This window comes from Heptranchias perlo, chromosome 5, assembly GCF_035084215.1.
Source record: "Heptranchias perlo isolate sHepPer1 chromosome 5, sHepPer1.hap1, whole genome shotgun sequence".
Taxonomy (NCBI): domain Eukaryota; kingdom Metazoa; phylum Chordata; class Chondrichthyes; order Hexanchiformes; family Hexanchidae; genus Heptranchias; species Heptranchias perlo.
In genome coordinates, this window is record NC_090329.1 from 131642201 (window position 1) to 131667893 (window position 25693).

At 46.1% G+C, this 25693-nt stretch overlaps 1 protein-coding gene across 1 annotated transcript in view; it reads right to left on the bottom strand.

Annotated features, from left to right (window-relative positions):
- LOC137322209 (dynein axonemal heavy chain 8-like) overlaps window positions 1-25693 on the bottom strand; it is a 1675662-nt gene that overhangs the window by 279184 nt on the left and 1370785 nt on the right. The window contains exons 77-81 of the mRNA XM_067985325.1: window positions 23395-23610; window positions 20916-21053; window positions 12679-12806; window positions 8206-8377; window positions 6808-6963 (exon numbers count right to left, since the gene is read on the bottom strand). Coding sequence (XP_067841426.1) covers window positions 6808-6963; window positions 8206-8377; window positions 12679-12806; window positions 20916-21053; window positions 23395-23610 — 810 coding nt within the window. The remainder of the gene's footprint in view (window positions 1-6807; window positions 6964-8205; window positions 8378-12678; window positions 12807-20915; window positions 21054-23394; window positions 23611-25693) is intronic.

Sequence of the window (25693 nt, forward strand, 5' to 3'; positions counted from 1 at the left end):
TGAGTTGCAGCTGGCCCTCATTTGGACCTTTAAACCAGTGATTGACACATGAATAAAAGGTGAGTTTTTGCAGCAGCGCAATCAATTCTCTCACACAAATCTTTGGCTGGGAGTTCTTTGTGTTTAGACTAAGAATTCTTGGTTCACACTCAGAATTCTTGTGTTCACACATATTCACCTACATTTTGGACCCCCTCAAACTGACGACATCCAGATGGAGGGGCGCAATGGATATATTCAACAGTACATCACCATCCGTGGCAGGCATGTTGTGCAGTTCTGGTACACAAGACACAGGTGCACCACAAGGACCCGCAGAAGAGTAGAGGGGACCAATGGAGTGGTCGAGGTCGCAGGAGGCACAACCCACTTGAGAGGGTCTACAGGCACAGGCTGAGTTTCCTGGATCTCTCTGAGGAGCAGTGCCTACGCAGGCTCAGATTGAGTCGCTAGGTAGTTGCAGACATCTGCAGCCTCCTTCATGCAGATCTGCTCCCAGCTGGGCCTGGTGGCCACGCATTACCCGTTGCAGTTAAGGTTACCACTCGCCTCAATTTCTTTGCCTCCGGATCCTTCCAGGGCACCACTGGTGACATCACCAGAGTTGCTCAGTCGTCTGCACATAAGTGTATACGACAGGTCACGGCTGGCTTGTTTGCCAGGGCGTCCCATTACGATAACTCCTCCTGTGACAACATCAGCCAGACTGAGAGGGCAGTGGGTTTCCACTCTCTGATTGGCTTCCCACGGGTGCAGGGCGCGATTGATTGCACACACGTAGCAATCCGAGCATCTCCACATGAGTCAGGACTGTTCATAAACCGAAAGGGATATCATTCCATCAATGCGCAGCTGGTTTGCGAGCACCGGAGGAGGTTTCTGCAGGTGTGTGACAAATTCCCTGGCAGCTGCCATGATTTCTTCATTTTGCGCCAGTTCAACATCCCGGCCCTCTTCAACGCCCAAGACAGACTTAAGGGCTGTCTCCTTGGAGACAAGGGATACCACCTGCAGAAGTGGCTCATGGCACCTGTGAGAAACCCCACCAATGGAGCACAGCAGTGGTACAACGACAGTCACGTCACCACCAGGTCTGCCTTTGAATAAGCCATTGGAATGCTCCAGATGCACTTCAGGTGCCTGGATCGATCCGGGGGAGCCCTTCAGTACTGACCAGTAAGGGTGTGCAGAATAATAGTCACGTGTTGCATCCTGCACAACATCACTCAACAGAGAGGGTTACAATTGGAGGAGCTGCCACGCGCTCATGAAGCATCTGCATTTGCCATCAACACTGAAGATGAGGAGGAAGAGAAGGAGGAGCAGGACGAAGGTAGGTAACCCATCGGCAGAGCAGTGGCGCACATGGTTTGTGATGCCAGGGAGTCATATCTGATAGATTCTCATAAGGAGACCTACAAACTGAAGATAGTGAAGTACTCAGACCACCTGGAATAACCACCACCATCACCACCAACATCATCACCCCGCCATCCGCTTGCACAAAACAGTCCTTCAACCACACATACACCCATTGTAAGTGCACCCGATGGGTGGTATCAAGTCTTGGCATTCATGATGAAGCACATGAAAGGGCACTTCCACAAAAGGATCTCAAGAATGGACAAGACATGGCAGTGGTAGTGACAATTATAACATTTAATGTGAATATAAGAAAAAACAAATTAAAATGAAAAACATGACATTTAGTCAGACACCCTTGTGCATATCATTGGTGATTACAAAACCTTAGCCTTCCTCTTCCTACCGCCTCTACGTGGTGCATCTCCTATGGCTTGAGCAGAGGTAGTGGGAGGTTGCTCAGGTCCCTGCCTTGACTGCTGAGATGCTTTGGGCCTACGCCCTCTGGGTTTTGGAGCCAGTGAGGACCCCACCAAAGACTGCTCCACCTGCACCTGTGCGGGGGCAGACTCGGATGTCGGGAGAGGAGGCAGCATCGCGGGTACTGGTCGAGAGGGGGGCAACGGGTGAGATGTAGGAGCACTTTGAGTGGAATCCCCACTTCCATGTCTTCTTTTGCCATCATCTCTCTCCTGGGCCAGGGCCACATCACTCCTACCACTCTGATGGACAACAGCTTGGAGCACATCTGTGACCCGTTGTAAGGCCACTGCTAAAGTATCTGTCTACCTGTTTAAGGCGGCAGAAAAGTTGGCATCCAGAGTCCGCACAGCCATTGTCGGGACCTGAATGGACTCATTTATGAGCCGTGCTTGAAGCTCAATGGTGGCTGCCATTCTCTCCATCACAGACATTCCCGCACATACCTGCGCCAGCACTCCACTAATGCTGGAGATGGACTCCTCCATCCTCTCCACTATTGTGGAGAGTGGGCGTGGCATGTCTTCCAGTACCTCGCAAAGGTGCAGCTGTACCTCTATCATTCTCATTCTTAATGATGGACCCCGGGGTTCAGCATCTGCATCCAGCTGAGTAGGGCTTGGAGAGGAGTGCGCCCCTCGACGCAGTCTCTCTATAGCTGCTCCTGCCACCAGTGTCTGCTCGTGCTCACTTATGAGTGGTGAATCATCAGGTGACAACCTAACTAACTGTCTAACAGAACCCGCCGAGGTGTGAGTATCTGCGCTGGTGCATGGATGGATATAATGTGACAGTGTGCCCTCAGAGGCATGGAGCTCCTCTGAGGAATCGCCCTCGTCCAGGTCGTGTGCCTCCTCATCAATCCTTGAAGGCCCTGGAAGAGAACATAAAGCAATATTAAGACTCATCGCAGAAGTTATTTTGTGATAAGCATACTGAGGTGTGCAACAGGTCAATCATTGATAACATCAGTTCATGATGTGTGTGAAGGATGTTAAAGTTCCGTCATCAGACATTTGCGGGTTGCCAGTCTCAGCACTCCGGCAGCCAGGCATTTGACCATGCGGCTCAGCTCCAAGGACTCCTCCTCCGCCTCTTTTTTTTTATGCGTTCACGGGATGTGGGCATCGCTGGCAAGGCCAGCATTTATTGCCCATCCCTAATTGCCCTTGAGAAGGTGGTGGTGAGCCGTCTTCTTGAATCGCTGCAGTTTGTGTGGTGAAGGTTCTCCCACAGTGCTGTTAGGAAGGGAGTTCCAGGATTTTGACCCAGCGACGATGAAGGAACGGCGATATATTTCCAAATCGGGATGGTATGTGACTTGGAGGGGAATATGCAGGTGGTGTTGTTCCCATGTGCCTGCTGCCCTTGTCTTTCTAGGTGGTAGAGGTCGCGGGTTTGGGAGGTGCTGTCGAAGAAGCCTTGGCAAGCTGCTGTAGTGCATCCTGTGGATGGTACACACTGCAGCCACGGTGCGCCAGTGGTGAAGGGAGTGAACGTTTAGGATGGTGGATGGGGTGCCAATCAAGCGGGCTGCTTTGTCCTGGTTGGTGTCGAGCTTCTTGAGTGTTGTTGGAGCTGCACTCATCCAGGCAAGTGGAAAGTATTCCATCACACTCCTGACTTGTGCCTTGTCGATAGTGGAAAGGCTTTGGGAAGTCAGGAGGTGAGTCACTCGCCGCAGAATACCAGCCTCTGTAGCCACCTTATTTATGTGGCTGGTCCAGTTAAGTTTCTGGTCAATGGTGACCCCCAGGATGCTGATGGTGGGGGATTCTGCGATGGTAATGTCGTTGAATGTCAAGGGGAGGTGGTTAAATTCTCTCTTGTTGGAGATGGTCATTGCCTGTCAGAGCCACTATTTGTGGTGGTCCCCTCCAGTCCTACTCCTCTCCCGTGCATTTTATGCTCTGTTCTCCTACAAGGGGAGAAAGAAAAGTTGTGTGAGTGAGTGAGTGTGACAGGGTCATCCGATGGATGCATTGATTTGGGTGAGACTGCCAATGAAAGAGATACATCAGAGGGTGAGTATCAGACAGATTCATGACATTGCATCAGGATTGGGGTGAGTGGGAGTGGTGGGTTCACAAGTGGGGAGGTGAAGAAGTGCACAGAAAGTGAAGGTAAGTTGATAATGAGCCTTAAGTGGGTGTGAGGAGTGATGAGGTGGAGTACATTAGGCAGGACAGGGTTGGGGGGGGCAGGGTGATGTGCACCACAGGATGTAGATGAATCAGTAACTGTACTTACTTTTCCTGACCTGGTTAGGTCATTTAAGCGCTTCCTACACTGCACCAATGTCCTTGCAACGGTGGTCCTGCTGCTCAGCTCCTCTGCCACCTTGAACCAGGCTTTTTTGGTGGCAGAGGCAAGGTGCTTCCTCCTATCAGCCGGCTCTTCACACCGGCTAGTAGCAACTCAAGAGAAGAGTCACTGAAGTGGGGTGCTGGCTTCGTCCTTTGTTGCTCCATGTCTTTAAATTCCTCCTTTCTCCCTCAAAATCCATGGTTGCGATGGCTCTTTAAATACTCCAGTTTCCAGCATGTCATTCAGATACATAGTATGCCCGCTGAGCAGCTTGGAGACATGAAACCCAGAAGTCACATTAAGTGGCTTCAATTGAGTTGCAATCGCTCAAAACAGCATGCAAAATTTTTTCGGGTTTCCCACGCGTGTATTGACCCTCCGCTGAGTTCCCGCTGGTATGTTAAAATTTACCCCATGCCTTTATTAATAAAGCCCAGGATCCCATATGCATTTTTAACAGCCTTCTCAACTTGTCCTGCTACCTTAAAATATTTGTGTATATACACCCCCAGGTCTCTCTGTTCCTGCACCCCCTTTAAAATGTACCATTTAGTTTATATTGCCTCTCCTCATTCTTCCTACCAAAATGTATCACTTCACACTTCTTATATTTCATCTGCCATGTGTCTGCCCATTTCACCAGTCTGTCGATGTCCTCCGCATTGTTTACTACATTTCTGACTTTCGTGTCATCTGCAAATTTTAAAATTATACCCTGTATCCCCAAGTCCAGGTCATTAATAAACATCAAAAAGAGCAGTGGTCCTAATACCGACCCCTGGGGAACACCACTGTATACTTCACTCCAGTCGGAAGAACAACTGTTCGCCACTACTCTCTGCTTTCTGCCCCTTAGCCAATTTTGTATCCATGCTGCCACTGTCCCTTTAATCCCATGGGCTTTAATTTTGTTAACAAGTCTATTATGTGGTGCTTTATCAAATGCCTTTTGAAAGTCCATATACACAACATCAACCACAGTACCCTCTCCATTACTTCATCAAAGAACTCAATTGAGTTAGTCAAACACAATTTTCCTTTAATAAATCCCTGATGACTTACATTTATTAGCCCATACTTTTCCAAGTGTCAATTATTGTCTCTAGAAGTTTCCCCACCACCAACGTTAGGCTGACTGGTCTGTAATTACCGGGTTTATCTCTCTCCCCGTTTGTGAATAATGGTGTAACATTTGCAATCTTCCAGTCCTCTGGCACTGCTCCCATATCTAAGGAGGATTGGTAAATTGTGGCCAGAGCCACTGCAATTTCTACCCTTACTTCCCTCAGTAACTTATGATACATCCCATCTGGACCGGGTAACTCTTCTACTTTGCGTACTGTCAACCTTTTAAGTACCTCCTCTTTATCTATTTTTATCCTATCCAATATCACTTTCGATAACCTGGGACAGCATCTTCAGCCTGCATGTCCACTGCAAGTACAAGTGGAGACAAGAGGCCTGCAAATCAATGTTTATTCTGACATTGGCAGCATCCTCTTCTCTAGAGAAGACCGATGTGAAGTATTCAGTTAGTACCTCAGCCGTGCCCTCTGCCTTTACAAGAAGATCCCTATTTTTGTCCCTGATCAGCCCAACCCTTCCTTTGACTATCCTTTTACTTTTTATATGTTTATATAAGACTTTTGGGTTCCTTTTTATATTAGCCACTAATTTATTCTCATACTCTCTCTTTGCCTCTCTTGTTCCCTTTTTTAGATCTCCTATTTATTTTCATTATTCAGCTTGGTTCTCTACTGTATTACAAACCTTACATTTGTCATAAGCCTCCTTTTTCTGTTTCATTTTAATCTCTATATCTTTAGTCATCCGGGAAGCTCTAGCTTTGGATGCCCTTCCTTTCCCCCTTGTAGGGATGTGTCTACTCTGTACCTGAACCATCTCCTCCTTGAAGGCCACCCATTGTTCAATTACTGTTTTAGAATCATAGAATCTTACAGCAGAGAAGGAGGCCATTCGGCCCATCATGCCTGTGCTGGCTCTTTGAAAGAGCTTTTTGCCTACTAATTTTTGATTCCAATTCATCAGGGCAGTTTCTACCCTTACTTCCCTCAGTAACCTAGGATGCATCCCATCTGGACCGGGTGACTCTTCCACTTTTCTCTTTTTAACTCACTGAAATTTGCTCTTCTCCAGTTAAGTATTTTTACGCATGATTGTTCCTTGTCCTTTTCTATAACTATTCTAAACCTAATGATATTATGATCACTGTTTCCCAAATGCTCCCCCACTGAAACATGCTCCATTAGCTCCATTTCATTCCCCAGAACTAGAACTGCTTCCTTCCTCATTGGGCTGGAAACACCACTGATCAAGAAAGTTCTCTTGTACATTTCAGGAATTCCTCCCCCTCTCTCCCCTTTACACTGTTACTTTCCCAGTCTATATTGGGATAATTGAAGTCCCCCATTATCACTACTCTATAGTTCTTGCATCTTTCTGTAATTTGCCTGAAAATTTGCTCCTCTATTTCCTTCCCACTATTTGGTGGCCTAAAGTATACATCCAGTAGTGTACTAGCTCCTCTGCTGGAGAAGAAAATAATTTGCACATTAGATTAATTTGTAGTATTAAATTATTTCATGTGTTGTAGTCAGTGTGCTGCTTCACATGTTGAAAAAGTCTGTGCATTCCTACCTGTAATTCATTACCTATCTCCTTCCTCTTGATCCAGGTTTTACCTTGTGTCTGAGGGTCGATGAGAAGTGGATACCTGGTTGCTTTGGTAACAATGATGCCATTCTGAACTGACAGGTCATCACTTGGTAACCCCTGTAGATTCCACTCACTGATCTGAAAAGATAAAACCACACAGACTTAGTAAAGGCAATGAGGTCAGCCTGGCCACAAATACATTTCCTGAAATGATCAGTGAAGACCAGGGCTGAAAATATTTTGGAAAAAGTCTGATAGATATTGGGATATAGATATTTGTAGCAGGTAGCCTAGAGATTATGGTACTGGGCTAGCAGTCCAGAGGTAATGAGCTTAAATCCCACCACAACAAGGAATAAAATTGAATTCAATAAATCTGGTACCAGTAAAAAATGACCATGAAAGCTAGTGGATTGTTGTAAAAACTCCAACTGGTTCATTAATGTCTTTCAGTGATGGGAATCTCCCACCTCTACCTGGTCTGGCCTACATGTGAATCCAGTCACACACTACATTTAATGGGCAAAATAAATACTGTGTTGTCAGTGTTGCCCACATCCCAAGACCATATAAAAAGATTTCAGGTGCAGCTAAAATCATAGGCACACAAAACAGTTAGGTTACATTTTATGTCTCAGTTCAGACACTATTGTAATGATCTATTATATTCCCTGAGGTCTGATTTTAAGTTTAATTATGGAGGCTTCCAATAGGCCTTATTCCCTGAGGCTGCCATAGCGCTGACCATTGGAAAATTGTGTGCAAGACTACGAGTGTCAGATGAGCACCATGCTCTATTTTTTTATTGACTTTTTTGGTTCTTTTTGGAGACAAATGCTATCAGTACGGAATAAGCCTCCTAGTTTTATTTATCCCACACTAGATTTTACAACATCAGCTGAGGCTCCTCCTACAGTACAAGTTTTACCCATAACAACTACGCAGAGGCATTGGAACTGGTAGGTTAGATCTCTTAAAGCGTTGAATGGCAAACATATGTACAGGATCCAAATCCGGGTCCTGCAGTATCTTGTTTAAAGTTTAGAGAGTGAAATGTGTCTGTCATGGTCTCCTCAGCGAGTGTGAAACTCTGAGGAATCAACAAATAATCGAACATTTCAGTTAATACATTTGGTGGAAAGATTAAAATTTCTTCCTTTCCCCACTTGCTTCAGATAATAACAAAGAATGCAGATAATGACTGAAATGACAGCTATAAATGACAAAACATATAACCAAGGTAGCAATATATTCATTCAAAGGACATTACAACTAAAATTATTAGTATGTGGAGATATACACAATGGTTGTCTTGTGTCACTTAAAACCGACTGTAGTGGAAACTTAACAGATACAAGTGTATGTCTGAGCGAGACTCACGGTAGGCTGGTCCACCAGAAAGGCTATAAGGTTCAGATTATCTGTATAGGGAATCTTCCTTCTCTGCAGCTCTATTTCCCAGATTACTTTAATCAGTATATCTCTGAAAGTTTGATTGAAGGGACCACTATACGAGAGAAAACCAGTAGCCAACAGCACATCACCCACCAGCCTAGAATGCAAGAAAGGAAAAGAAATGAACAGCGAATAATCAAGTCCAGAGGAGGTCAGTGCAAGATGAAAAAGAACATCCTCAAACAGTAAGATCTGTAAAACACAATGCATATTTCTAGGTTAACGTGGTACATGTTGAATAGTCTAAATGCTAAAAGTGGGTTTTGGAGTGAGGATATAAGTAATGCTAATTGAGGGAGGATAGTGCCAGTTTAAATGGCAGCAATAGTTTCATCATTATGAGAGTGAGAGGCAGGCTACATGGAAACCCACTCTATCTTAGTGACTAGTATTATCCAAATACATGCAAGACCAGCAAGTCATCCCACCATGATTCCAGGGATGAGGGCCTTTAGTTACGTGGATAGACTGGAGAAGCTGGGGTTGTTTTCCTTGGAACAGAGACGGTTGCGAGGAGACTTTATAGAGATATTCAAAATCATGAAGGGTCTAGTCAGAGTTGATAGAGAGAAACTGTTCCCATTGGTAGAAGGGTCAAGAACTAGAGGACATAGATTTAAGGTGATTGGCAAAAGAACCAAAGGTGAGGAGAAACCTTTTTTACACAGTGAGTGGTTAGGATCCGGAATGCACTGCCTGAGGGGGTGATGGAGGCAGATTCAATCATGGCCTTCAAAAGGGACTTGAAAGGAAAAAATTTGCAGGGCTACGGGGATAGGGCGGGGGAGTGGGACCAGCTGGATTGCTCTTGTATAGACCTCATGCGGACTCGATGGGCCGAATGGCCTCCTTCCGTGCTGTAACCTTTCTATGATTCTAAGTAAAGCAAGGGATAGAAATTAACAGATGTCAACAGGAGGATACATAACGCTGGTTGGTATCTGCCAGATGGGCATGCTGTTCTCTTATAATATGTACCTTTCTATCCACAGTCAAATACAGGAAGTTCCCAACCTGTTTCCTCTGACCTGGAGGTGTTTGTATGATTGACAGTTGCATGTACTGGAGTAGAAATGGCTGATCAGGAAACAATACGGCCTAGAAATTTGCTAGCGCCACCCTCGTTTTACAGGTGTAAAACGGGCACCTAAGTGTCCAATATGGCAGGTAGAGTGCACGAGCCCGTCCCAGGCCAGAAGTGCACCGCCCACCATATTGAATCAGGCTCCTCCGTAGGCGTCCAGGGTATGCTCTGGAACGATTCAGAAAGTGCATCATAGAAACATAGAAACATAGAAAATAGGAGCAAGAGTAGGCCATTCGGCCCTTCCGGCCTGCTCCACCATTGAAAATTATCATGGCTGATCATCTAACTCAGTACCCTGTTCCCGCTTTTTCCCCATATCCTTTGATCCCTTTAGTATTAAGAAATATATCTATCTCCTTCTTGATACATCTAATGACTTGGCCTCCACTGCCTTCTGTGGTAGAGAATTCCACAGGTTCACCACCCTCTGAGTGAAGAAATTGCTCCTCATCTCGGTTCTAAATGGCATGCCCCGTGTCTTAGACTGTGACCCTGGTTCTGGACTGCCCAGCCATCGGGAATAGCCTTTCTGTTTTTACAACCAAAGTGGATAACCTCACATTTATCCACTTTATACTGCATCTGCCATGTTCTTGCCCACTCACCGAACTTGTCTAAATCACATTGGAACCTCTTTGCATCCTCCTCACAGCTCACATTCCACCCCAGCTTTGTGTCGTCAGCAAACTTGGAAATGTTAAATCTAGTTCCCTCATCCAAATCATTGATATATATTGTGAATAGCTGGGGCCCAAGCACTGATCCCTGCGGTACCCCACTAGTCACTGCCTGCCATCCGGAGAAAGACCCATTTATTCCTACTCTCTGTTTCCTGTCTGTCAACCAATTCTCAATCCATGCCAGTATATTCCCCCCAATCCCATGTGCTTTAATTTTGCACACTAAGCTCTTGTGTGGGATCTTATCAAAAGCCTTCTGAAAATCCAAATACACCACATCCACCGGTTCTCCCCGATCTATTCTACTAGTTACATCCTCAAAAAACTCCAGTAGATTTGTTAAGCATGATTTCCCTTTCATAAACCCATGCTGACTTTTTCCAATCCCGTTAATGCCCTCCAAGTGTTCTGTTATCACATCTTTTATAATAGACTCTAGCATTTTCCCCACTACTGATGTTAGGCTAACTGGCCTGTAAGTCCCTGTTTTTTCTCTCCCTCCTTTTTTAAATAGTGGGGTTACATTTGCCACCCTCCAATCTGTAGGAACTGTTCCAGAGTCTATAGAATTTTGGAAGATGATCACCAATGTGAATCACCAATCATAAATGTCTCGGCAGCCAGAAGCAATAATCCAGCTACTAACCTGTAAATCCTGCATGGTCTCTTTAAATAGCGCTGGTGGGGGGTTCGCCAAGCACTCTAAGACACGTTTAGATCGTCGGGGTTAAGACTTGAGTTGAGTGTTAAGTCCCATGTTAAGTCCCAAAATCGTGTCTATCACTTTAAATCAGCGTTGCACACTGTTTGAAGCCATTTCCTCTGTACTTTACAGAATTCCAGCATTTGTTATCTGCGCCTCTGTTAACTCCTATACCAAGATGGTGTCTGGCGCACGTCACGCTGGAAACGTGCGTGCGCATCCAAGACGCCATCTTGGACGGCGGAGTGGCCATGTAGCGCCGAAACAACGGGCGCTACACGGCCCAATTTAGCGCTCAATGCTTCTGTTAATAAAACCCAGGATCCCGTATGCTTTTTTAATGGCCTTCTCAACTTGTCCTGCCACCTTCAAAGACTTCTGTACGTGCACCCCCAGGTCTCTCTGTTCCCCCTTTAAAATTGTACCATTTACTCTTACTCAGTTTTCCTTGCAAAATGCATCACTTCTTAGCTCTCTGCACTAAATTTCATCTCCCATGTATCCGGCAATTTCACCAGTCTGTCTATGTCCTCCTGAAGTTTGCTACAATCCTCCTCACTATTTACTACATTTCCAAGCTTTCATCTGGGATATCTTTTAAATCTTTTTTTAACCTGTGCCCCTAAACTCCACTTGAAGCAGGTGCCCCAGCAGTGCCAAAAATGGCCCAAAATATATAAATACCCCATCCTAGGACATTGAGCGGGCACAACCAGGGGATGCAGAGATCCTGCCCTCTGATGATCCACCCACTGTGGCTTGACAGGAATGTCCATGAACCTATGGTGATTGTTCCACTTCTCTCCTTCTGTAATGAGGGTGTGTGAGAAACAATTGGGACTGTGTGTATTTGTGTGAGGTTGAGAGCCAAAAAGAGATGAAGATCTCAAAATTCTGCTTTCCGTACCAATTAGTAAGCCCTGTTTTTCCAGTTGTTAAAATACATCAATTCTAAAAGAAATATCTCCTTCTATATCTCTATACAGACTGTAACAAGATATTAGTTCAGATTTGAACTCGTAGCAGGAGGCGGCGAGCGGGAGCTGAAGTAGATGGGAAACGGATTTGTTAAGGGCAAATCGCGTTCAACTAACTTGATCAAGTTTATCGATGAGGTAACAGAGAGGGTTGATGAGGGCAATGTGGTTGATGTGGTGTATATGGACTTTTAAAAGGTGTTTGATAAAGTGCTGGATAATAGGCTTGAACAAGGGTGTAACATTTGCAATTCTCCAGTCCTCTGGGACCACCCCCGTATCTGAGGATGTTTTGAAGATTATGGCCAGTACCACCGCAAAGTCCACCCTTACTTCCCTCAACAACCTAGGATGCATCCCATCCGGAACACGAGGCTGGGAGATTTGAACTCCCGGGCCTCATCAGCGTGGGTCCCATCAGTCTCCTGCCCAAACTCGGCAGGAAGCATTAGTTGGCCTGCGAGTGAGAGTGGATTTTGGGTGGCAGAAGACCACCATTGGGGACTTGAAGGAATGATCCTTGGCAGTCAGTTAGGAGAGGGCAGGAGAGCATTGCAGTCAGGGAAGGGGAGGGAAGTCCAGGACAGGCGAGGTCCATGGTTTCTTGTGACGCTCCTCCTGGTCCACAAGGAAACAAGAAAAAATTTAAAATTATTTAATTTTCTGGGCTTCATCTGCCCGATCCGTTTGCCACTAGATTTACTGCCAACTTCGGCACTGGGCTGGGACTTTTAGTTAAAATTATGTTGGGGTCTTATTGTATAAAGGTCCCCATTTTAATATATTCATGAGGCCCAGTCTGCCTGCAAGCCCCACCTAAAAGTGCACTGTTAAAATGGCATGGGCAGGGAGCAGTTCAGGAATGTAACAATAAGTACTCTACCGCGATTTCAACCCGTTCCAGGGTTCTGGAATCTTCCAGGATTCTGACAACCAATGCCCAGCCCTTGCCTGTTAATTTGTGCTTTAAACTCCTTGCACTGGTCTGTCCATCTGATTCTTTCCCCACTCAGACCGTCTATCAGTGCTGATGCAGCTTCCATCTTTCTTCTACATGTGTCTGCATCTTCCAATAGGTCCTAAAAAAATTAAAAGCAGCTTCAATTCAGTAACGGTTCCTCAGCTCTCTGGATGCCAGTTACACATTTACGGGTTGAATTTCTGTGGGGGTTCCCCAATCTTCCACCAAAACAGATGATCGAGAATCCTCACAGAAATTCAACCTCTTACAATTTTAGGAATACTGCAAAAGGTTTTCTTCTGTTTTGTTAGTCTTTATATGTGATTGTCAAAGTGAAAGACATTGGTGCTGGACAGGAAGTCTTCTGCACCTGAATTGCTGACATGCTTTGACATGATGTGATATGAATTGCTGATCAGAGACCAAAAAGGAGATCTACTCATGGAAGCAGAGGTACTAAATGAGTACTTTGCCTCTGTCTTTACCAAGGAAGAAGATGCTGCCAGAGTCTCAGTAAAGGAGGATATAGTTGAGATACTGGATGGACTAAAAATTGATAAAGAGGCACTAGAAAGGCTAGCTGTACTTAAAGTAGATAAGTCACCTGGTCCGGATGGGATGCATCCTAGGTTGCTGAGGGAAGTAAGGGTGGAAATTGCGGAGGTACTGGCCATAATCTTCCAAACATCCTTAGATACGGGGGTGGTGCCAGAGGACTGGAGAATTGCAAATGTTACACCCTTGTTCAAAAAAGGGTGTAGGGATAAACCCAGCAACTACAGGCCAGTAAGGTTAACTTCAGTGCTGAGGAAACTTTTAGAAACAATAATCCGGAACAGAATTAGCAGTCACTTGGACAAGTGTGGATTGATTAGAGAATGCTAGCACAGATTTGTTAAAGGCAAATCATGTTTAACTAACTTGATAGAATTTTTTGATGAGGTAACAGAGAGGGTAGATGAGGGCAATGTGCTTGATGTGGTGTACTGACCTTTCAAAAGGCGTTTGATAAAGTGCCGCATAATAGGCTTGTCATCAAGATTGCAGCCCATGGAATAAAGGGGGCAGTAGCAGCATGGATACAAAATTGGATAAGTAACAGGAAGCAGAGAGTAGTGATGAACGGTTGTTTTTGGACTGGAGGGAGGTGTACTGTGATGTTCCCCAGGGATCGGTACTAGAACCACTGCTTTCCTTAATATAGATTAATGACATGGACTTGAGTGTACAGGGCACAATTTCAAAATTTGCAGTGACACAAAACTTGGAAGTGTAATGAACAGTGAGGAGGATAGTGATAGACTTCAAGAGGATAGAGACAGGCTGGTGGAATGGGCGAACACGTGGCAGATGAAATTTAACGCAGAAAAATACGAAGTGACACATTTCAGTAGGAAGAACAAGGAGAGGCAATATAAACTGGAGGGCACAATTCTAAAAGGGGTACAGGAACAGAGAGATCTGGGGGTTTATGTGCAGAAATCATTGAAAGTGTCAGGGTAGGTTGAGTAATTGGTTAAAAAAGCATACGGGTTCCTGGGTTATATAAGTAGAGACATGGAGCCCGATATTACCAGGGCGGCGGGTTCGTGGCGGGGGGGGGGGGGGGGGGGGGCGACAGGGCGCGTGGGTAACGCGCCCGGTGAAATCAGTCTGCACCGCGCGCAATCGCAGGCTGATTGGATCCACTTACCTGGTATTCCGGGTTCCCCGCTGCTGAGCTGCGCGGCGGGCGGACTGCGCATGCGCAGTAAGGTCTGTCAGCTGGAGGAGCTCTATTTAAAGGGGCAGTCCTCCACTGACTGATGCTGCAAGAAATAGGAAAAAGTACAGGGCGAACGCTGCTCCCAGGTTTAATGATGCCTCACTCCAGGTATCATTAGATGGGGTGAGGAGGAGCAGGAGGACAGAGATCTTCCCCCCGGCGGGCAGGAGGAAGCGGCCTGCCTCTGCCACCAAGAACATAAGAACATAAGAAATTGGAGCAGGAGTAGGCCAATCGGCCCCTCGAGCCTGCTCCGCCATTCAATAAGATCATGGCTGATCTGATCCCAACCACAAATCTAAAGAACACAAGAAGTCGGAGCAGGACCCGGCCACATAGCCCCTGGGCCCTCTCCGCCACCCACAGGGCATTGACCGATCCGAACTCAGCTTCATGTCCAATTTCCTGCCCGCTCCAAGGAGCCCTAGTAAAATTGAAGTCAATGGGAATTAGGGGGAAAACTCTTCAGTGGCTGGAGTTATACCTAGAAGGCCTGGCTCGAGGTGGCAGAGGAGGTCACCTGCACCACAAACATATCGCCCACCTGCATACAGTGCAGGAGGCGCTTCAATGACCTAAGGAGGTCAGCCAAAGTGAGTACACTTACTCATTCTCCTACACTCCGTCTGCCGCATCACCGCCCCCACCCCACATCTCCTTCTGCACTGCCAACACTACTCTGTCACATCACTCCTCACACTCACTCAAACCTCATCCTCATCTTACCTGCACTTACTCACCTCGCCAGTACTCATCCCGCCACTACCACTCAACCCAATCCTCATACAATCTCATGGCTCTATCTCATACTCACCCTCTCATGCATCTCTTTCACAGTCAGCCTCACTCAACCTGCCACTACCTGTGCTGCAGCCACAGGGCATTTTTTTTAAATTCGTTCACGGGATGTGGGCGTCGCTGACGAGGCCAGCATTTATTGCCCATCCCTAATTGCCCTCGAGAAGGTGGTGGTGAGCCGCCTTCTTGAACCGCTGCAGTCCGTGTGGTGACGGTTCTCCCACAGTGCTGTTAGGAAGGGAGTTCCAAGATTTTGACCCAGCGACAATGAAGGAACGGCGATATATTTCCAAGTCAGGATGGTGTGTGACTTGGAGGGGAACGTGCAGGTGGTGTTGTTCCCATGTGCCTGCTGCTCTTGTCCTTCTAGGTGGTAGAGGTCGCGGGTTTTGGAGGTGCTGTTGAAGAAGCCTTGGCGAGTTGCTGCAGTTCATCCTGTGGATGGTACACACTGCAGCCACAGTGCGCCGGTGGTGAAGGGAGTGAATGTTTAGGGTGGTGGATGGGGTGCCAATCAAGCGGGCTGCTTTATCTTGGATGGTGTCGAGCTTCTTGAGTGTTGTTGGAGCTGCACTCATCCAGGCAAGTGGAGAGTATTCCATCACACTCCTGACTTGTGCCTTGGAGATGGTGGAAAGGCTTTGGGGAGTCAGGAGGTGAGTCACTCGCCGCAGAATACCCAGCCTCTGACCTGCTCTCGTAGCCACAGTATTTATATGGCTGGTCCAGTTAAGTTTCTGGTCAATGGTGATCCCCAGGATGTTGATGGTGGGGGATTCGGCGATGGTAATGCCGTTGAATGTCAAGGGGAAATGGTTAGACTCTCTCTTGTTGGAGATGGTCATTGCCTGGCACTTATCTGGCGCGAATGTTACTTGCCACATATCAGCCCAAGCCTGGATGTTGTCCAGGTCTTGCTGCATGCGGGCTTGGACTGCTTCATTATTTGAGGGGTTGCGAATGGAACTGAACACTGTGCAGTCATCAGCGAACATCCCCATTTCTGACCTTATGATGGAGGGAAGGTCATTGATGAAGCAGCTGAAGATGGTTGGGCTGAGGACACTGCCCTGAGGAACTCCTGCAGCAATGCCCTGGGGCTGAAATGATTGGCCTCCAACAACCACTACCATCTTCCTTTGTGCTAGGTATAACTCCAGCCACTGAAGAGTTTTCCCCCTAATTCCCATTGACTTCAATTTTACTAGGGCTCCTTGGTGCCACACTCGGTCAAATGCTGCCTTGATGTCAAGGGCAGTCACTCTCACCTCACCTCTGGAATTCAGCTCTTTTGTCCATGTTTGGACCAAGGCTGTAATGAGGTCTGGAGCCAAGTGGTCCTGGCGGAATGCAAACTGAGCATCGGTGAGCAGGTTATTGGTGAGTAAGTGCCGCTTGATAGCACTGTCGACGACACCTTCCATCACTTTGCTGATGATTGAGAGTAGACTGATGGGGCGGTAATTGGCCGGATTGGATTTGTTCTGCTTTTTGTGGACAGGACATACCTGGGCAATTTTCCACATTGTCGGGTAGATGCCAGTGTTGTAGCTGTACTGGAACAGTTTGGCTAGAGGCGCAGCTAGTTCTGGAGCACAAGTCTTCAGCACTACAGCCAGGATGTTGTCGGGGCCCATAGCCTTTGCTGTATCCAGTGCACTCAGCCATTTTCTTGCTATCACGTGGAGTGAATCGAATTGGCCGAAGACTGGCTTCTGTGATGGTGGGGATATCGGGAGGAGGCCGAGATGGATCATCCACTCGGCACTTCTGGCTGAGGATGGTTGCAAACGCTTCAGCCTTGTCCTTTGCACTCACGTGCTGGACTCCGCCATCATTGAGGATGGGGATGTTTGCAGAGCCTCCTCCTCCCGTTCGTTGTTTAATTGTCCACCATCATTCATGACTGGATGTGGCAGGACTACAGAGCTTTGATCTGATCCGTTGGTTGTGGAATCGCTTAGCTCTGTCTATAGCACGTTGCTTCCGCTGTTTAGCATCCATGTAGTCCTGAGTTGTAGCTTCACCAGGTTGGCACCTCCTTTTTAGGTACGCCTGGTGCTGCTCCTGGCATGCTCTTCTACACTCCTCATTGAACCAGGGTTGATCTCCTGGCTTGTTGGTAATGGTAGAGTGAGGAATATGCCGGGCCATGAGGTTACAGATTGTGCTGGAATACAATTCTGCTGCTGCTGATGGCCCACAGCGCCTCATGGATGCCCAGTTTTGAGCTGCTAGATCTGTTCTGAATCTATCCCATTTAGCACGGTGGTAGTGCCACACAACACGTTGGATGGTGTCCTCAGTGTGAAGACAGGACTTCATCTCCACGAGAACTGTGCGGTGGTCACTCCTACCAATACTGTCATGGACAGATGCATTGGTGAGGACGAGGTCAAGTACGTTTTTCCCTCGTGTTGGTTCGCTCACCACCTGCCTCATGCCCAGTGTGGCAGCTATGTCCTTCAGGACTGGGCCAGTAGTGGTGCTACCGAGCCACTCTTGGTGATGGACATTGAAGTCCTCCACCCAGAGTACAGTTTGTGCCCTTGCTACCCCCAGTGCTTCTCAACATGGAGGAGGACGGTAGGTGGTAATCAGCAGGAGGTTTCCTTGCCCATGATTTGACCTGATGCCATGAGGTCCGGAGTCAATGTTGAGGACTCCCAGGGCCACTCCCTCCTGACTGTATATCACTGTACCGCCACCTCTGGTGGGTCTGTCCTGCCGGTGAGATGCCAGGGAAGAGTCTGGGATGTTGGCTGTAAGGTATGATTCTGTGAGCATGGCTATGTCAGGCTGCTGCTTGACAGCTCTCCCAATTTTGGCACAAGTCCCCAGATGTTAGTAAGGAGGACCTTGCAGGGTCGACTGGGCTTGGTTTGCCATTGTCGTGTTCGGTGCCTAGTGGTCCGTCTGGTTTTATTCTTATTATGACTTTTCGTTGCGAGATTTTACAACTGAGTGGCTTGCTCGGCCATTTCAGAGGGCAATTCAGAATCAACCACCTTACTGTGGGTCTGGAGTCACATATAGGCCAGACCGGGTAAGGATGGCAGGTTTCCTTCCCTGAAGGATATTAGTGAACCAGATGGGTTTTTACGACAATCCGGTAGTTTCATGGCCATCATTATTGATACTAGTATTTTAATTCCAGATTTTTATTTAATTAATTGAATTTAAATTCACCAGTTGCCATGGCAGGATTTGAACTCATGACTCTGGATTACTTGTCCAGTAACATAACCACTATGCTACCGTACCCATGCATCACATATGTGCAGTAGGCAGCCTGAGGCAAACGTGTCGTGAGCATGAAGGGGCTGCACAAGGTGTTTGAGGGTTTGTCATGGTTTTTACTTATATTTAATTTCTGACCAACTCACATCACATATTATATTGGCACCACTACTGTCACGGCTTTGCGAATCTTGTCTGGTTTGTGCAATAATTCCCTTTCCTGAGGATCACCATGAAGACCCACACCTGATGCCACCCATTGTGTCACTGCAGAGTGGGTGTAGGTGTATTTGCAGGGCTCTTTTGTGCAGACGACTGAGAGACGTCAGCGATGTCCCCGGTGGCATCCAGGATGGATGCGGAGGAGAAGTTGTTGAGGGCAGTGGTGACTTTGACAGCGACAGTTAAAAAGATGGTGCTCGGGCCAGCCGGGAGCAGCTTGGCATGAAGGAGGCTGTAGATGTCCACGACTACATGTCGGGTGACTCTGAGCCTCCGTGTGCACTGCTGCTCAGAGAGGTCCAGGAAGCTGAGCCTCAGTCTGTGGACCCTGTGGCGAGGGTAGTGCCCTCTGCGATGCATCTCTCTCTGCGGTTGCCCTCCCTCCTATTGTGCAGGTGGATGTGTCACAGCACTGTGTTGTGGAGCTCCACGTGTCAGAGGTAGACGGCGTGGCCAGCGAGGCTGGTGATGCTGTTCACCCTCCGAGGAGGTCATGACTGCAGCTACGGCGGCCCCCTTCCGGAAGATGTACATCTGAGGGGGTCCGCAAGGTAGGTACATGTGTCTGGACACCGGGGTAAGTGTGCAAGTTGGTGAATTTGATTGTTAGGAGGAGGGTGGTGGAGGCCAAACTTTGTCCAAAGTGACAGAGTGGCCTCCTGCAATGAGTGAGGGTCTCCCTGTCAAATGGACCTTTTCAGCTGCCACAGGCTGATGACTGCAACACGTCCATTTGAACTGGGAGTGTTTCCCCCAGTACGGGATACAGTCCCAGTTGTTTGTAAATCCCAACCCTCCCAAAATATCTCGTTAATTAGGTCTCTAAACAACCTGAAATACCAAAATAAATACCTTAAGTGGCACCCCGCCGGCTTTAATTTCCGGCGGGATCCCACATGCGGGGGCTGCGTGCGCATGTCAGCACGTCAGTGGGAAACCTGGAAGTGGGCGGGTTGGAGCCGGGCTCCCGACCCGCCCCGGGAATCGGTGATTTTCGTGGCCCCCCGCCAGGAAAATCACCCAATTCGGGGCACCGCGCTTTAGGAAAGAAGTGAACGCGCAGAAAAGGCACAGAGAGGGTGCAGAAAAGATTTACTGGAATGATTCCAGGGATGAAGGACTTTAGTTATATGGACAGACTGGAGAAGCTGGGGTTGTTCTCCTTCGAACAGAGAAGGTTGTGAGGAGATTTGATAGAGATATTTAAAATCATGAAGGGTCCAGACAGAGCAGATAGAGAGAAACTGTTCCCATTGGCGGAAGGATCAAGAACCAGAGGACATAAATTTAAGGTGATTGGCAAAAGAACTAAAGGTGACACAAGGAAAATCTTTTTTATGCAGCGAGTGGTTGTGATCTGGAATGCACTGCCTGAAGGGGTGGTGGAGGCAGAATCAATCATGGCGTTTAAAAGGGAACTGGAGAAGTACTTGAAAGTAAATAAATTGCAGGGCTACGGGGATAGGGCTGGGGAGTGGGACTAGCTATCTTGCATTGTGCCGGCACGGACTTGATGAGCCAAATGGCCTCCTTCCGTGCTGTAACCTTTCTATGATTCTATGATTCTATGTGCTCCTGGCACACAAAGCCGCATTCGGGGAGGCCAATTCATAAAATCTTCCCGACAACCTCTGCCGAACGTGCCACTTGTAATAAATGTTTGAATAACCGTCTGTGAGTAAACATTTCTTCTAATTTTTCCCTTTCTATTTTCTAATGATGTTCCTTAGTTTTTAATCTCTTCCCTTTTTTATTTTTATTACAAGGATTTTCTTTGTATTTTTTTAACTTCTCTATCTGCAACATTCAGGGTTGTTTGACGTTTTTTCCGGTTCATTTCCCCCCTTCTCCTGAAAACACTGACTTTTGCTGGGATGCAATTCCACAAGTAGCAGCAATGATCCAGTACTTCACCCAAATGGCCATTCATCATGTGTGAACCAAGACAGTGAGTGTCGGCAGGCTATTCAACTTTGGGGGCACCACAGCCAAGCCTGACCTTGACAGGTTTTGTGATGCTGGAATATGACGTGTAAATCAGACTTTTTGACAGTTTTGGCATAAATAAAAAGAAACACGAATCATAAATCATAAATCATAAAAATTATCTAAATAAACCTAAATGTCTGATTTCAGAAATTAATCAGCGGGGATATAAAAAGATATTTATTGATCAGATAGAAGTCCAAGATTGTGACTCACCATTTTCTCTTTCATGGCAGCATCAAACTTTGCCTGTACCTTGTCCAGTTCAGCTTGCTTCTCATCCAGCTGAGCCTGGGCAGTTCCTAACTCCTTCATGGCCCCTTGGAGGCGGTTTTCTTGTACTGCCAAATTAGCCTAAAAACAGCAATTAAAGAAAGGAAAGCCAATTATTCCTAGTGTATAGAAAAACTTTTCCAGCAACAAAAAATATCTTCTCATTGACCACAGCACTCAATGTCCCTGAGAAAAATTACCCTCTAATTGACCTCAGAATGTAAATTAGATCTCAAAGGGATATTGATAGATTAGCTGAGTGAGGAAAACTCTGGCAGATGGAGTTCAATGTGGGGATGTGTGAGGTCATTCACTTTGGACCTAAGAAAGATAGATCAGAATATTTTCTAAATGGCGAGAAGCTAGGAAGGGTTTTGACAAGATCTCACTTGGCAGGCTGGTTAAAAAAAAGTACAAGTCCATGGGATCCAAGGGAGAGTGGCAAGTTGGATCCAAAATTGGCTCAGTGGCAGGAAGCAAAGGGAAATGGTCGATAGGTATTTTTGCGACTGGAAGGCTGTTTCCAGTGGGGTTTCGCAGGGCTCAGTACGAGGTCCCATGCTTTTAGTGCTATATATTAATGATTTGGACTTAAACGTAGGGGGCATGATTAAGAAGTTTGCAGATGATGCAAAAATTGGCGGTGTGGTGAGGAGGAAAGCTGTAGACGGCAGGAAGATATCAATGGACTGGTCAGGTGGGCAGAAAAGTGGCAAATGGAATTCAATCCGGAGAAGTGTGAGGTAATGCATTTGGGAAGGGCAAACAAGGCAAGGGAGTACACAATAAATGGGAGGATACTGAAAGGTGTAGAGGAAGTGAGGGACCTTGGAGTGCATGTCCACAGATCCCTGAAGGTAGCAGGACAGGTAGATAAAGTGGTTAAGAAGGCATATGGAATACTTTCCTTAGCTGAGGCAAAGAATATAAGAGCAGGGAGGTTATGCTAGAACTGTATAAAACACTGGTTGGGCCACAGCTTGAGTTATGTGTACAGTTCTGGTCACCACATTACAGGATGTAATTGCACTAGAAAGGGTACAGAGGAGATTTAAGAGGATGTTGCCAGGACTGGAGAATTTTATCCATGAGGAAAGATTGGATAGGCAGTGGTTGTTCTTTTCAGAACAGAGGAGGCTAAGGGGTGATTTGATTGAGGTATACAAAATTATGAGGGGCCTAGATAGAGTGGATGGGAAGGACCTATCTCCCTTAGCAGAGAGGTCAATAACCAGGGGGCATAGATTCAAAGTGATTGGTAGAAGGATTAGAGGGGAGCTGAGGAGAAATTTTTTCACCCAGAGGGTACTGTGGGTCTGGAACTCACTGCCTGAAAGGGTGGTAGAGGCAGAAACCCTCAACTCATTTAAAAAGTACCTGGATGTGCAGTTGAAGTGCCGTGACCTATAAGGCTACGGACCAAGTGCTACAGAAAGAGGGATTAGGCTGGGTGGCTCATTTTCGGCTGGCGCAGACATGATGGGCCGAATGGCCTCCTTCTGTACTGTAGATTTTCTAAGATTCTATGAACTTTGGAGGAGCAAAGAGATTTAGGGGTCCATGTGGAGAAATCACGAAAAGCTAGTGGACAGGTACAAAAAATAATGAAAAAGGTTAATGCAATGTTAGCCTTTATCTCAAGGGAGCTGAAATACAAAGGGGTGGAAATTATGTTACAGTTATATAACATGGTTAGACCCCATTTAGAGTACTGTGCTCAGTTCTAGGCACTGCACCTCAGGAAGGATATATTGGACTTGGAGGTTCACCAGAATGATACCGGGGCTGAAAGGTTTAGAATCATAAATTACGAGGGCGGGTTGAATAGATTAGGCTTGTATTTCCTCAAGTGTAGAAGATTAAAGGGTGATCTAATTGAGGTATTTAAGATGATTAAAGGATTTGATAGGGTAGATAGAGAGAATCTATTTCCTCTGGTGGGAGAGTCCAGAACAAGGGGGCATAACCTTAAAATTAGAGCTAGGCTGTTCAGAGGTGATGTCAGGAAGCACTTCTTCACATAAAGGGTAGTGGAAATCTGGAACTCTCTCCCCAGAGAGCTGTAAGGTTGGAGCACAGGTCGGAGATAGGGTACAACACTATGGCACCGATTCTCTGACCCATTCTTCCACTTGTGCTCTTCACTAGTGAAGTATGTACCAGAAGAACAGTCTTGGAAAGTTATCCTATGTAAGTCATTTTAATTCACAACCAGAACGAACACATTAAATATGGCATTCTTTGAAGCATTTGATTACAAAGAAGTTTTCATTTCTATTTTCATTTAAACTTTTCCAAATATGAAAATCTTCAAACAGCACAGTCTATAACGCTGAAAGATATTTGTGGAGAAATCATTTTATATAGTGATGTTTTCTAAGTGTTTTTTATTGATGTTAATGTTCTTTTGATTCAGTATTACCTTTAGAGGCAGCACCTCTTTGTTGATGGCAAAGAAAGAAGCCATAGCTTGAGTCCAGGACAACAAGCCAGCAACATTCCCACAGACTTTCTTAGCATTTTCAAATGTATAATCATCCATCACGAAATATGGCTGGAGCAGTTCTACTGTTTCCTCATTGATGGTGTCCTTTGGGAACTGCTGCAGGGCCTGGAGAAAACCAGTGCCACTCAATAGCTGGAAAAGGAGTGACAAAAATCCTTTGTTATGTTTCAGATTAAGTCATCGATAGAGATCGATTGCTATATTATCATTGCATCAGGATGGTGGATGGACCTTGGTCTTTTCTCTTTTTGTAATTCCTATGTTCCTAAGTTGTATTTACATACGAAAACAAAGAACATACACAAGACACATGCAAAATGCTTCTTAACCTTTCTCAAAGGAAATTATGAAATCTAATTTAGGATTCATTCACATTAGCAAAGAGTCAGTGAGTTGTAACATAAGCGGCCACAGGTTTACATTTTACATAAGAACATAAGAAATAGGAGCAGGTGTAGGCCATACGGCCCCTCGAGCCTGCTCCGTCATTCAATAAGATCTTGGCTGATTTTCTACCTCAACTCCACTTTCCCTCCCTATCCCCATATCCCTTGATTCCCTTAGTGTCCAAACATCCATCGATCTCAGTTTTGAGTATATTCAACGACCGAGCATCCATAGCCCTCTGAGGTAGAGAACTCCAAATATTCACAAACCTCTGAGTGAAGAGATTTTTCCTCATCTCAGTCCTAAATGGCCGACCGCTTATCCTGAGACTATGACCCCTAGTTCTAGATTCTCCAGCCAGGGGAAACAGCCTCTCAGCATCTATCCTGTCAAGCCCTCTAAGAATTTTATACGTTTCAATGAGATCACCTCTCCTTCTTCTAAACCCCAGAAATTATAGGCCCATTCTACTCAATCTCTCCTCATAGGACAGCCCTCTCATCCCAGGAATCAATCGAGTGAACCTTTGTTGGACCTCCTCCAAGGTAAGTATATCCTTCCTTAGGTAAGGAAACCAAAACTGTACACAGTACTCCAAGTGTGGTCTCACCAGAGTCCTATATAATTGCAGCAAGACCTCCTCACTCTTATACTCCAACATACCATTTGCTTTCCTAATAGCTTGCTGTACTTGCTTGTTAACTTTCTGTGATTCATGTACAAGGACACCTAAATTCCTCTGACAAGCAACATTTATTAGTCTCTCATCTTTTAAAAAATATTCTGCTTTTCTATTCTTCCTACCAAAGTGGATAATTTCACATTTCCCCAAATTATACTCCAACTGTCACCTTTTTGCCCATTCATTTAACCTGTCTATATCCCTTTTGCCTCTTTGCATCCTCCTCACACCTTACTTTCCCACCTAACTTTGTATCGTCAGCAAACTTGGATACATTACACTCGGTCCCGTCATCTAAGTCATTGATATATATTGTAAACAGCTGAGGCCCAAGCACTGCCTTGCAGCATCCCACTAGTTACAACCCGCCAACCCGAAAATGACCCATTTATTCCTACTCTCTGTTTTTTGTCCGTTAACCAATCCTCAATCCATTATTATATATTACCCACCAATCCCATGAGCCCTAATCTGGTGTAACAACATCTTGAGTGGCACCTTGTCGAATGCCTTTTGAAAATCCAAATATACTTCATCCACTGTTTCCCCCTTATCTACCCTGCTAGTTACACCCTCAAAAAATTTTAATAGATTTGTCAAACACGATTTCCCTTTCATAAAACCATGTTGACTCTGCCTAATCATATTATGATTTTCTAAGTGCCCTGTTACTATGCCCTTAATAATAGATTCTAGCATTTTCCCTACCACTGATGTCAGGCTAACTGGCCTATAGTTCCCTGTTTTCTCTCTCTCCACTTCCTTGAACAGCGGGGTTACATTTTCCACCTTCCAATCCACAGGGACCATTCTAGAATCTAGGGAATTCTGGAAGGTCAAAACCAATACATCCACAATCTGGGATGGCAGGACTGACGTATGAGGAGAGGTTGGGTCGACTAGGCCTATATTCACTAGAGTTTAGAAGAATGAGAGGTGATCTCTTCGAAACATATAAAATTCTAACAGGACTAGACAGACTAGATGCAGGGAGGATGTTCCCGATGGCTGGGGAGTCCAGGATCAGGGGTCACAGTCTCAGGATACGGGGTATGCCATTTAGAACCGAGATGAGGAGAAATTTCTTCACTCAGAGGGTGGTGAACCTGTGGAATTCTCTACCACAGAAGGCAGGGGAGGCCAAGA